The sequence below is a fragment of the Prionailurus viverrinus genome, chromosome A1 (genome assembly GCF_022837055.1).
Source record: "Prionailurus viverrinus isolate Anna chromosome A1, UM_Priviv_1.0, whole genome shotgun sequence".
NCBI lineage: Eukaryota > Metazoa > Chordata > Mammalia > Carnivora > Felidae > Prionailurus > Prionailurus viverrinus.
The window spans coordinates 47,928,683-47,943,457 of record NC_062561.1 but is presented as its reverse complement, the minus strand read 5'-3'; the positions used below and the strand labels follow the sequence as shown (position 1 = coordinate 47,943,457).

At 35.9% G+C, this 14,775-nt stretch overlaps 1 protein-coding gene across 4 annotated transcripts in view; it reads right to left on the bottom strand.

Moving 5' to 3' along the window:
• Positions 1 to 11,072: 11,072 nt before the first annotated feature.
• The window catches only part of PIBF1 (progesterone immunomodulatory binding factor 1), a 208,321-nt gene continuing 204,618 nt past the window's right edge, over positions 11,073 to 14,775 (bottom strand). For all 4 annotated transcript variants that reach the window (XM_047850739.1, XM_047850735.1, XM_047850745.1 and 1 more), the window contains exon 18: positions 11,073 to 11,369. In XM_047850739.1, coding sequence (XP_047706695.1) covers positions 11,319 to 11,369 — 51 coding nt within the window. In that variant the 3' untranslated portion in view covers positions 11,073 to 11,318. The remainder of the gene's footprint in view (positions 11,370 to 14,775) is intronic.

Genomic DNA, 14,775 nt, shown 5'->3' with positions numbered 1-14,775 from the left:
GTGAGTTCAAGCCTCACAACAGGTTCTGCGCTGACAGTGCGAAGCCTGCTTGGGATTCTCTCTCTCTCTCTCTCTCTCTCTCTCTCTCTCTCCATCCCCCATTCATGCCTGCACACGTTCTCGGTCTCAAAATAAACATTAAAAATATTCTCTTAAAAAAAATAAAGACAATGTTTATAAGATGACTAAAATGACTCACATTTCCATTGTATTAAGCGACATAGGTAAGAGGCACCTGCGTGGCTCAGTCGGTTGGGCATCCAATTTCAACCCAGGTCATGATCTCCTAGTTGGTGGGATCCAGCAGAGCCTGGAACCTGCTTCAGCTTGTGTCTCCCTCTCTCTCTCTGCCCCTCCCCCGCTCACACTCTGTCTCTCAAAAATAAATAAACACTAAAAAAATGACACAGGTAAGATATGAGGTACACTCTTCTTTTTTACGAGGGATGTTGAAACATTAGAAGTCTGAACGAGGACTTCGAAATCACATTACAACAGGAACATTCAACAACAGAAATGAAATAATCTGTGTGGCTGGTACGGAGGGGAGGTATCGCGGCACATGAGAATAAAGTAGTCCTCTGCCGGGGAAACGATAGACTCACCATTTCCTGCGTTAGAGCAGATATGCAACTGGAAGTCAGGTTCACGGGCCCCCAGAACGGAAGGACTGGACCGTAACCTGAGGGAAGAAATTAGCCTACAATGGCCGGGGTGGGGTCAGGACTGGCGATCGGAGACCTAGAAAATGAGAATCCGCTGGCAGTGCCCATCCTAGTGTTGTCTAGGGCAGTGGTTTCGAAAACTTTTGTTTAAAGAACTACATTAACACAGAACCGAAACCATTTTGTATCATGATCCCAGTTCTCCGGTAGTGCGAGTGCATGGGAAGCCGGAGATCTAACCGGAAAGGAGGGTGCGGTTTTCCAGGCGGAGGAAGAAGCCTGTGGTGAAAACCCTGAGAAAAGAAAGAGCCGCGGAGTCTAAGGAACTGTAAAAAGTAAGAGTAACGTAAGGAGTAGCTCAAGAGGAGTTGGAAGGCGCGCGCAGAGCTGCGCTCTCAGGGCCCCAGGAGTGTGTGGGTTCCAACCCATCAGCTTCCGCCAAGCAGCTCCGCAGGCACCTGTGCCCAGAGCCACGGTCGTGGTTTGATGCTGGCCACGGGGGAGGTATTTATGGCATCTCACCATGGAAATCTGGTCTTACCAGATCTGGGTCTTTTTTTCCTGGAAGCCGCTTGTTAAACATTCACGAGCACACCGTTCCCTAAGAGGGTAAACTTCTGTTCCTGTTTTTTACAATTACAGACAACGTGTCAAAGACCAGGCCGAGGTTTTGCGAATCAACATGCTAAGTACAGGGTGATAGAGTAAAATTATAGTGTATAATAAATAAACAGTAATAGTATAATACGAGGTTTTACAAATATTTAGAAGTCACGACAAACAGTCCTCCCACCATCCCTGGCTTTACTAGGAAGGAAACTATAATGATAAATTAACTGAAAGGTGTTCGAAACGTTTCCCTAAAACGGCAAAGCTGATACTCAAGTTTTTTGATCAGCTTCTACGATTTATCCTCATCTTTGGGGGCTTACGTTTTGATTATTTGAAGGACAAAAATGCAATTAATTTTTTTTTCTCTGCTCTGAATCCATTTATTCCACAGGACAGGGGCATTTTAGAAAAAAAAAAATACCTATACTTTCACTCTTTTTCTATGCTTGAAACTACACGTTATTAGTTTTTATGAAGTTGTCAGCAATAGAAACAACTGTTATATTATGTGCTGTGGAATTGAATGATTTAAAATGTTTAGAGCTTAACCCCCCCCCCCCCATAAGTGATATATAAGCATTTCCATTATTAGAAGAAAAGAAACATTTTATATTGTATCTGGGTTAAGAGGACAGTCATTTTTATTCTACTCCATCTCATTCCATTCGGGGCAATATGTTAGATTCTAAACTGCTTCTTACAGTTTAGAGCCTGTTTCATTAGTCACAGAATTAAATGTATTAGGTAGTGTTATGTTTTTGAATCGGAAAGTGCTCAACTATAAAATAAGAAAAATAAAAGTAAAGCCCAAAAGACAAAATAATGTATCAAAAATTTGTTTAAAAGATGTGTGAAGATTTTTCTCATCTAAACTATATTCTCCTTGAAAATAAAGGAAGCATAACATACTTCTACTACAATAACTAAAAACACTGGCTAAATTTAGGGTACTTTGGGGATCTATAGAGTGGGGGTAATGAAATACATGTTTTTGTCCATCTGTTTAGAAGCATTTACCTTAATATTATGCCAACACAGCAATCTTTTTAATTTGATTTTTATTTATTATTGAAGTATAATTTGCATACAATGTTATATTAGTTTCCGGCATACAACATGGTGAGTTGACAATTCTGTTCATTACTCAATGCTCAACATCTGTCACCATACAATGTTATTATAATTGTAACTATATTCCCTTTGCTGAACTTTTCCTTGCCATGACTTACTAATTTCATAACTGGAAATGTGTACCTCTTAATCCCCTTCATCTATTTTGCCCATACCCCAACCTACCTCACCTCTGGCAACTACTAGTTTGTTCCTTGTATGTAAAAGTCTGTTTCTGTGTTGGTTCACTTGTTTTGCTTTTTATATTCGACATATAAGAGAAATCATATGGTATTTGCCTTTCTCTGTCTGACTTATTTCACTTAGCATAATACCCCCTAGGTCCATCCATGTTGTTGCAAATGGCAAGATTTCATTTCTTTTTATGGCTGAGTAGTATTCCCTTGTTATGTATATACCACATCTTTATCCATTCATTTATCAATGGACACTTGGGTTGCTTTCATATCTTGGCTATTTTAAATAATTCTGCAATAAACATAGGGGTTCATATATCTATTCTAATTAGAATTTTTGTTTTTGGGGGGGTAAAAACCCAGTAGTGGAGTTACTGAATCAAATGGTATTTCTATTTTAAATTAATTAAGTTTTTACTTTTTTTTTTTTTTTAACATTTATTTCCTTTTGAGAGATAGAACATGAGTGGGGATGGGACAGAGAAACAGGGAGGCACAGAATCTGAAGCAGGCTCCAGGTTCTGAGCTGCCAGCACATGGGGCTCAAACCCACGAACCGTGAGATCATGACCTGAGCTGAAGTTGTGTGCTAAACCGACTGAGCCACCCAGGTGTCCCTTAATTAATTAAATTATTAATTAAATTAAATTAATTCTTTGGTATTTCTACTTTTAAAGAGCTGCCATACCATTTCCCACGGTTGTTGCACCAATTTATATTCCCACCAACAGTGCATGATGGTTCCCATTTCTCCACAATCTCACCAACAGTTGTTATTTCTTGTTTTTTTGATGACTGCCATTCTGACATGTGTGAGGTGACATCTCATTGTGGTTTTGATTTGCATTTCCCTGATGATGAGAAGTGTTGAGCATCTTTTCATGTGTCTGTTGGCCATCTTATGTCTTTTTTTTTTTGGAAAAATGTCTATTTGGGTCCTTTGCCTGATTTTTAATTGCATTATTATTATTATTATTATTGGTGTTGAGTTGTGTAAGTTCTTTATATTAAAAAATAACCCCTTATACAGTAGTTTTTAAAGTTAATTCTGGGAACTTGCTTATGGTTCACCATAGTTTTCTAGTTCCAAGTCACAATTTATCTGCTATTCCAGAACAAACTCATTTTGCTAGTACAAAACAAAAACAAAAACAAAAACAAAAAACATAGTTCTGAACTTCTAGTCTGTGAAGGTAGCAAGTGAAATACCTTTGGCAACTATTGAGAAATAAGTGTTACATTATGATCAACATAGTTAAGATTTTTAAAAGTTGCCAATGATGTACAATATTATGATTAAAATTGCCATGATTGCATTAAATGAAAAATAAAATTATTCTCTACCTTATATGAAATCAATATTTATTATTTATTTATTTGTTTGTTTGTTTATTTCAATCAATATTTAACATGGGTTTAGTAAAAATCAAGGCTCATCTATCTGGTCATTTACAATTTTGAATTAAATTTACTGAAACATGGCACTGTGCTCTTAACTTCTACCTCAATTGTATTTTGTTCTGTTTTTCAAGTTCATGACTTATAAGTACTTAAATAAACTGTAGATTAAACTTTAAATAAAAAATTGTCGTATAAAAAAAGAAAAGATTGTTCTGTGGAGAATGGTTTGGAGAGAGGCATGAGTAGATTTATGGAGATCAGGTAGAATACTACTGATATAATTTAGGGAAGAGGACATAAGGGCTTGAATTAAGTTGGTGACAGAAATTCATAAACAGTAAATGAAATACAAAATATAAAAATCAAGAAGTTGAAATCTCTACAAAAATCTTAACTTAGATTGGATGTATCAATAGGAGCTTATGATTTCCCCCCTCCATTTAAGAACGTTAATTTCACAGCTCTATCAAAGAGGCTACAAATAAGGCCTGGAAACATTGAACATTCCAATACCCATAACGTCCTACATTCTGGATTTAGTCAGTTCCTTCTTCATAGTGTTATTCAGCTTGATCTATTTCTTGCTTTGCCTTTAGATTGAAGTTAGATCTGAAGACTTGATTTGATTCAGGGTAAGTTTGTTTTTCCCAAGGATACTGCATAGGTATTGTTTTATATTTCACATTATATCACATCAAGAGGCACATAATTTCTGCTTGCCCCACTTTTAGTGATAATAAGGTTGATCAGAAAATTTAGGTGATTATGGCCTGATGTAAAGTTCCCTATTATCCTTGTATCTCATTGCTTCAGCATTCATTGGTGATTGATGCCCGAATCATTTATTTCATTAGGGGTTACTAAGCAGTGATTTCCTCCTTTTCTTTTCAAACATTTTTAAGGTACAACTGACATATAATAAACTGCACATTTAAAAAAATATACAATTTTATAAACCGTAAACACTCACGAAACCATTACCACAAACAGCATATCTGTCTCCCCCCCCTGCCCTGCCAATGTTTATGCTGCCCTTTTGTTTACTTGGAAATTCTCATAATCAAAATTTTTTTAAAAAGGGGAAATATTTATGAGGCAGATCAACAAGGCTGGGTGCTTGGGAGTTAATAAGAGAAGGGTCTAGAATGACTCCTACAATCATGCTATGAGCCATTTAGAGTACATAGATGGTGGTACCATTTATTGAGGGACTGGAAAAGAAACTTGGTGAGTTCAGTTTTGTTTTGGTTTTTTGTTTTTGTTTTGTTTTGGTTCAAGTTAGGTTTGAGGTCACAATGGGACATCCAAGTAGACACATCAAGTAGTCAGGTGTTAAAAGAAACAGTTTGACCTAGAGATACACAGGAATATTAGCATATAGTAACTAAAGCCAGGGAGTAGAAATTATCAAGAGATTCAATACAGAACAGGAAAAAGATTTAAGGGGAAAAAGAAACTGAAATGTTCTCGTGTTTCATGATCAGCTAAAAGAGGAGGAAGGAGGAAAATGATGAGTTTACAGTATTGCAGAAGCCAAGGGAAAATAGGGAATGTTCCATCTGTGCCGATCCTGGAGTTGTATTCTGTAGAATAGTTTTACTTCTTGCTCAAAATACATGATTTATACACCAGTGAGTGGGGGCATACTCTTGAAAGATGTCACCTTCAGTACCTTAAGTAATAAAATTAAGTTTCTGAGCCTGTAGAGCTGAGGCCTGGACTATGGACTCTTGTAAATCAACCAAAAGAAACGATACCTAGTGAGGACTCTTGATAGCTAGCCGCCGAGCTTTGTCTGGTGACCTCTAAGCCTCAGGAAATCTTTCTTTGAAGCATTTATAGTACTTATTACTTTCTAAACTAAGTAACATTACAATAAATTATTTTCCCTGCCCCCTTTTTTGCATATTCTTAGCTTCGCAAGATCTTAGAATGAATGAAAGGGAATCTGACTCATTAATAGCTTCAACCTTCTCTAAGGGGTTGGGAATCCTGCTTTAAACTTTCTGATGGGTGATTATCTAACCACTGTCGGTATAATATGGTGAATTTGGAGTACTCATGGTCACTGGGTGATAGTTCTTTTCAGAAATTCTTACATTGAGGATAAGATAAAATCTCTTCTCTGGTGTTTGAGACATCATAGAGTACTTTTTCAAAGCCCTTTGGAAAAGGAAGAGAACAAACACTTCAAAGTTTGAATGCCTTACACATTTTAAGTGTTTCACGTTTGTCGAATGAATGCATGATTAATTAACGCATGGATGATTTAGTTGGTTCTGAAAAGCTTATTATATACTATTAACTTAGTAAGAACTGTGAGAACACGGAATTCCTTAGTGTCAGAATCCTTTAACACTGGAACATTATCTTTAGGAATAGATCCGATACCTATAAATTTTTCTTGAATAAAAATTCAGCTATGCTACATCTTATCCATTTTTTTTTCCCCTCCAAAGAAAGCTGATAAATCAAGATTTTTCCCCCTCCTTTCTGTCCCACTGGGGTGGGGGTGGGGATAGGGAGTGAGGCATGAGAAGCAGTAGAGTATACTGGAAAGAGCATGGCCATTAGAATTAGACAGTCTTGGTTCAGATCCACTTCTATTTATTACGTGTCTGATCTTGGGCCATTAAGTTACTCTGAGTCTTAGTTTCTTCATTTTAAAAATGAAGATAATGCTTACTTGGCAAAGTTACTGTTTAGATTAAGTAAATTAAGGAGTAGAAAGCATGTAACACAGCAACTGGCTGACAGAATGAGCTTGATAATGGTAGCCATTACTCTTACATTTGGGCAACGTTTCATAAAACATTTACCAGGAAAAAAAAGAATCTTATGCTAATTTTGTTTTATTTACGTTTTAATAAGAAAATGCCAAAGCCAGGAAAGGATTATGATAAAGTTAGGAAATAAGGAGATTTGTAATAGTCAAGAGGTGAAAGCAACCCAGATGTCCATCAAGGGATAAATGGATTAAAAAAAATGTGTTATATACAAACAGTAGAATATTATTCAGCAATAAATAAGGAAATTTTGACATATGCTACAATGTGGATGAACCTTGAGGACATTTTGCTGCGTGTAATAAGCCAGTCATAAAAAGACAAATACTGTATGATTCCACTTATATGAAATCTAAAGTAGTCAAATTCATAGAAACAGAAGTATGGTGGGTTGCTGGGGAGGGAAAAAGGGGAAATGAGAGGCTGTTTAATGAGTATTTCAGATTTGAGAGATGAGAAAGTCTGGAGGTTTGCTGTACAACTATGTGAATAGAGTCAATACTACTGAACTGTACATTTAAAAATTAAATGTACATTAAAAAAACTGTATATTAAAAATTTTGTTATGTGTTTTTTACCATAATAATAATAATAATAATAATAATAATAAAGAAATGGTAAGGAGGAAAAAGTGAAGAAGTGAAGGTCTAGAAATTTGGAGAAAAGGCAAGGGTTGTAGTGACATTAAGAAATGAGCTACAATAGATTTCATGATACTAAAAAAAAAAAAAACCTCTAGTTTTTAAGACACTAGTAAAATAAAAATTTACATCACTGTATCTCATCTCTGCTCAAATTCATCAAATAAACATTTCCTATTTAAGTTCAAGGCACAGTGCTAAATTACCGAGGACCAAAAAAGCCTAAGAAATAATTCTTGCCTTCAAGGAAATGGACAAGCATAAACAATTATTATAAAACATGGTAGGCAGAATTAAAGATAGATAAAGTACAGAGAATTTAATACAGATTATTATGGCAGAACAGATAAGACTTTCTGATAGGAGTGGCATCTGAATTAGAAATCCACAAAGGTCTTCCAAGAAGCTTTCATATCACAATCAAGCAGGAAGTTAAGGAATGGGTGAAATAGGTAATAGGGATTAAGAGGTACAATCTTCTAGTTATACAATAATATAAGTCATGGGGATATAATGTACAACTAAGGAATATAGTCAATAACATTGTAATAACTTTGGTGACATAGGGTAACTAGACCTATTGTGGTGGTCATTTCATAATGTATAAAAATATGAACTCCCTATGTTGTGCATCTGAAACTAAAAATTATAGTATGTCAAATATAATTCAATAAAAAACAAAACATTCTAACCCTGAGATTTATTAATAGATATTATGGTAAGAAATGATACTAGGAACTTTTCTTCCCCAAGGAATTATATCTAGTAATGAAAGGAAAGAAAGAGGGAAGAATATTAAGGATCTGGAGACAGAAAGACTTCCTCAATTTCTTCATCACTGCAGCTATTTCTTAAATGAGCTCCTAATTTTCCTACTTCTGTGCCCTCGTTCACATCACTACTTTATTATTTGTTTATTTTTTAAAACATTTTTAACCATTTATTTTTTCCTATACAGCTTTGATTTTATTATTTACTTATTTATTTATTTTTTAAATTTACATTCAAGTTAGCTATCGTATAGTGCAACAATGATTTCAGGAGTAGATTCCTTAATGCCCCTTACCCATTTAGCCCATCCCCTCTCCCACAGCCCCTCCCCGTAACCCTTTGTTTGTTTTCCATGTTTAAGAGTCTCTTATGTTTTGTCCCCCTCCATTTTTATTTTTGCTTCTGTTCCCTTATGTTCATCTGTTTTGTCTCTTAAAGTCCTCATATGAGTGAAGTCATATGATATTGGTCTTTCTCTAATTTCGCTTGACATAATACCCTCTAGTTCCATCCACGTAGTTGAAAATGGCAAGATTTCATTCTTTTTGATTGCTGAGTAATACTCCATTGTATATATATACATCTTCTTTATCCATTCATCCATCGATGGACATTTGGGCTCTTTCCATACTTTGGCTATTGTTGATAGTGCTGTAATAAATATTGGGGTGCATGTGTCCCTTCAAAACAGCACACCTGTATCCCTTGGATAAATACCTAGTAGTGCAATTGCTGGGTTGTAGGGTAGTTCTTTTTTTAATTTTCTGAGGAACCTCCATTCTGTTTTCCAGAGTGGCTGCACCAATTTGCATTCCCACCAGCAGTACAAAAGAGATCCTCTTTCTCGGCATCCTTGCCAACACCTGTTGCTGCCTGAATTGTTACTGTTAGCCATTCTGACAGGTGTGAGGTGATATCTCATTGTGGTTTTGATTTGTATTTTCCTGATGATGAATGATGTTGAGCATTTTTTCATGTGTTGGCTGGCCATCTGGATGTCTTCTTTGGAGAAGGGTCTATTCATGTCTTTTGCCCATTTCTTCACTGGACTATTTATTTTTTGGGTGGTGAGTTTGAGAAGTTCTTTAGATTTTGGATACTAACCCTTTATCTGATATGTCGTTTGCAAATACCTTCTCCCATTCTGCCAGTTGCCTTTCAGTTTGCTGATTGTTTCCTTCGCTGTGCAGAAGCTTTTTATTTTGATGAGGTCCCAACAGTTCATTTTTACTCCTGTTTTTCTTGCCTCCAGAGGTGTGTTGAGTAAGAAGTTGCTGTGGACAAGATCAAAGAGGTTTTTGCCTGCTTTCTCCTCGAAGATTTTGATGGCTTCCTGTCTTACATATATATATATATATGTATATTTATATTTATATATATTTATAATAATATAAATATTATATATTTATATATTTAGAAAATATATTTATATATTTAGAAAAAGTTGAAGTCTTTCATCCATTTTGAGTTTATTTTTGTGAATGGTGTAAGAAAGTGGTCCAAGCTCATTCTTCTGCATGTCACTGTCCAGTCTTGCCAGCATCACTTGCTGAAGAGACTGTCTTTATTTCATTGGATATTCTTTCCTGCTTTGTCAAAGATTAGCTGGCCATTCGTTTGTGGGCCCATTTCTCGGTTTTCTATTTGGTTCCATTGATCTGAGTGTCTGTTTTTGTGCCATCGCATCATTACTTTAACTTGGGTAATCAATCAGTATCCCTTTATATTAAAATATCATATAATAATCGCTTCTCGGCCTTTTGGCTAAGATCAAGTGTAAAATATCATATAATAATGGATTGACTAAAATAAATTATAAAATGCTTTTAGATTAATAATTAGAATTGAACATAAGACATTTTCTATCATTTTAGAAGGAAACAAATTATGTCTAAGAATTTAGTTTTAATGAATCATGTAAGTACTCTGGATTTTACATGCACGCCTAAGAAAGGTCATATTCACAAACCTTTGTTGCAGAAAGTAGTATATTAGAAGATGTTTAACTAAATGAAACAAAGAGGGGAGATGAGATTAGGGTCTTCAGGTCGATGATAGATTTGTAAGTATATACTATCATCAAAGGCTTTTTCTGTTCTCTCACTCACCTAACAGTCTGCACTATTGTGATTTTCAAAGAACACATTGAACAGATGGTACTTATATTTCACATCTACAGAAATCAACTTCCGTATCACTGGTTCCTCACTAGGAAATAGGGAGGGACTTTGCTACCCCCAGGACAGAGACGGTTCTGCTTAACACAACTGGGGGTGGTGGTGCTACTGTCATCTAGTGGCGGAGGCCAGAGATGCTGCTGAACATCTCACAATGCAGAGAACTGCCCCCACCAACTCCACCCGAAACGAAGAATTATCCAGCCACTATGTTCAACACTGGTTGAGAAAACCTGATTTATAAAAACATATTTTTCTTTTCTTTCTCTATTTCCCTCCTTCCCCTTCTTCTTTACGTCTTATCTCTTGAATGAGAAATGGGACATATTTTGTATCAAGAAAAAGAGAAAGTATTATTCATTTTTTTTTCTCACTGACTAGAAATTGGGTCCATACTGCATCTGAATCAGCACTGTTTAGACCAATGTACCAAGAGACTTTCTACCAAATTCTTACTTGACCAACGGAGTAACAGATTTTCTACTAGACTTTATTGATTAATGATCATATTATAAGGAAAAACAGAGCCCAAAGAAATAGTCGGCAATTCATATTCGCCTACATGATATTTGACCACCGTCACTGGGCATTTGAAGTGTCTTCTAATAGATTTCACAAATGATTCTTAATTTTAAAAACGTAATGTGTCTTGGTATTTGTGTTATGACATTTAAGCCTAGTATTTATATATTTAGAAAAAAGCTCCAAAATGTAAATCATAAGAGTATATGATATTTATTTTGTAACACAATAGATAAAACCAAATACAAAGTGGACTACTGTCTGCACGTTATACATTTTGATTCTTAGGCTGAAATCTCTTAATTTAACATTTGGTTAAAATAAGCTTTGGTTATTTAAAAAAAAAAATGTCAAGTCCATGATTAAGATAAACTTTTTGCTCATCAGAGAAAGAACTTCAGGAGTAAATAATGATACAGCAAATCCATCCAAAACACTAGGTCTTCATCTTTTGTTTCTTAGACCACTCAGGTGCTTCTTTTTTGGTCTGTTAAAAACAAAAAAACAAAAATCAAGTAAAATGCTTATAAGGAAAATAAGAGAGGCCATTCAGAGAACCAAGTACCTATATATACTGGGGCTTTGTGTGTAAAATTGCAGGAAATAATTGCTTTTCTTAATTCGGAAGGATACTCAAAGGCAAAGGTTCAGAAATAATTTATCTGGTAGGTCTGTAGAAAAAAACACACATCTGTGTTTTCTGGCTCAAGGCTTGTACATAACACACACATAGGTAAGTATTTATGAATTGATTTTATTTTCAAAGAGAATTACAAAAAATCAAGGACATGGCTCTTTTCATTTGTCTTATGCATCTATATATGGATATTTATCCACTCAATGGATATTTACTGAAGGATTAGTGGGGCCAAATCACTGTACTTTGAGCTTCTGAATTGCAAAGTATTTGCCAGAGTACTTCTTAAGCTTTACTGCTCAATTGTTTCAATCTAAAAAGCGTCTGGCTGTACAGAGTAGTAACAAAAAAGCAAGGGAGGTTGACCGTTACAGAATAAAGCACTCAGAACCCTGTATACATAAGGCACTGATTCCAATCAAAACATCCTATTTTATACAATATTACAATAAGTATACAGTGTACTTCTTTCCCACTTAGACCTGCTTCAAAGTAAGAAGGACCATATTCCTAAATATAGATACATATATGTATACATATGTGTAGGCACATAGATTAGTATGATAGCTTATGATTTTATCTTTTTTATATTGTTTTATGTTCCATAGCAGATGTACACAATGTTGGAAGTGACATCAATGATCAACTCCTCTTGACCTTATCTATGCCATTGGCCAGGTTCAATGACCACCAAATAAATCGGTGGACCCTCCTCCACCCCCGTTTTACACTGTGGCTCTAATGAGCTATAGATACTTTCACAGGATGGTTCCTACAGGTGACTAAAATTCAGTCTGTCAAAATAAACTCCCCCATCCCTCCATCGTCTCTGTCTTGGTGAACAGTATCATACTTTGCTCAATCATTGAAACCAGAAATATTTGATTCCTCTTCATCCTAGATTTCTCCTTTTCACTGACTACACCCATTATAAACAGGCTAAAACTTAACTTTTATTGAATACCTTTTTAACTTATTCTGTTCCTATCTTGACCTCACTGGGCCGTCATTGTTTCTAGCTTAATTCCTGTATGACCTCCTAATTCTGATTTGGCTCTCTCTTGTGTTCAATTAATTGTCCACAATCCTTCTAACCTTAGCTTTCTAAAATGTAAATCTGTATTAAAACACTTCAGTATTTCCTTCATTAAAACAAAGTTCAAAGTCCTTAGTACTAAAGGTGAAAGAGGGGTTCCTGGCTGGCTCAGTCGGTAGAGCATGTAACTCTTGATCTCAGGGTCTTGAGTTCAAGCCCCACATTGGCCATGGAGCCTACTAAAAAAAAAAAAAAAGAATAAGGGGATCCTGGATGGCTCAGTTGGTTAAGTATCTGATGTTGGCTCCGGTCATGATCTCCAGTCCTTGAGTTCGAGCCCACATTGGGCTCTCTGCTCTCAGCAAAGAGCCAACTTCAAATAGCCAACTTCGGATCCTCTGTCCCCCTCTTTCTCTGCCCCTCTCCAGCTCTCTTGCATGCTCTCTTTCAAAAATAAATAAATAAAAAACATCAAAAGAAAAGAAGAATACAATGCACAATATTAAAAAAAAAAAAAAGGTGAAAGAAGCTTCCATGGCCAAATCAGGAAATCATAGGGAAGGGCAGGTGCTATCTGCTAAGAGATTTAAAAAGTGGCAGAGGCTGGGGTACCTGGTGAGTTCAGTTGGTAGAGCATGTGACTCCTGATGTCAGGGTTGTGAGTTCAAGACACATGTTGGGTGTAGAGATTACTTAAAAAAAAATAAGATCTTTAAAAGCAAAAGCAAAAAAAAAAAAAAAAAATGTGGCAGATGCCAACTAAATCCAAAAGAATCAGAATGCTAGTTTATTAACTGGTAATAAGAAATACAATTGTTGGAGCACTGGGGTGGCTCAGTCGATTAAGCATCTGACTTAGGCTCAGGGCGTGATCTCACAGTTTGTGAGTTCAAGTCCCACACTGGGTGAGCCTCGTTTCTCTCTCTCTCTTCCTCTCTTTCTGCCCCTTCTGGGATTCTCTCTTTCTCTGCCCCTTGCTCACTTGTGCCCCCTCTCACTCTCAAGAAAAAGAGAATAAAAATTAAAAAATTAAAAATATTTTAAAAACCTCATTTAGCTTTAAATGCTTTACAGCAGGAATTCAGATATGCAAAAATAAAATCCACTTAAAAAAACCCCAACAGACTAGAATAGAAAAGGTCAGAGTACGTGCCACAGCTGGGGCAAATTCTGTTTTGACAAAGTGTGTGACGGTCACTAAGTCACAATGTGAACTGTTTTTTTTTTTTTTTTTTTTTTTTTTAACTGTGGCTCCTTGACAAAAAAAATCTCTAAGCGGCTTCTGTAGACTAAGCTACAGCTTATAGCAAAGGGTAGATAATTTGTACACCTGTGTTTTTTTCAATCAACTGATACAAAAAATATTACTACTATGTGTGTATGGGAAGAAAGTAAATAAAACTCTTGATATTGAAAAGGAATCTTAAGACCCAAAAAGGACAATATAAGAATTTCAGTAGTAGACAGTTTTCCTGACTCCTTTTATCTGTCTGGTCCACTGCAGACCAAGTCCCTTCCACCCCCTCCCCATCAGTACTTCCTTTTAACAGATGTGCTAATGAAGTAGATTTGCCATAATCAAATGTACCTCTTTCCAGGCATTAGTGGCTTTTCCTCTTTATAAATTGACTTTCGAGATATTTGATCTCTCACAGTTTCCATTACATGAAATCTTTTTTCTATGTGTATATGGAACACAGCTTTAATTCTTATGTGCTGGTTTAGGCTAATTATATTTGCAATTTTATAAAGAAACCATACAAATCAGTGAAAATTTTGGATTATGAGTAGAGTGTTAACAAACGCTAAAGTAAGCTATACTCCAGACATAGGGAGAGCTCAGAGGGCTGTGCTACACACAAATGACAGGATTAACTGGAAACCTATCAGGAGTAATCTACCACTACAATGTGAGTCTGGAGATAAATAACTGATAAGATAGGTACCTACTGTCACGGAGAAGCAGTCAACTAAAACATCAGTATATTACTCTGGGGGGCTTGGGTGGCTCAGTCTATTAAGCAGATTAAAAGTCTGACTCTTGATTTCAGCTCAGGTCATGACCTCATGGTTGGTGAGTTCAAGCCCTGCATCTGTGCTCTGCACAGACAGTGTGGAACCTGCTTGGGAGTCTCTCTCTCTCTGCTCCTCTGCTGCTCATGCTATCTCAAAAAAATTAGTATGTTACTTGGAGATTACAACAGATTGAGAAAGTATTTA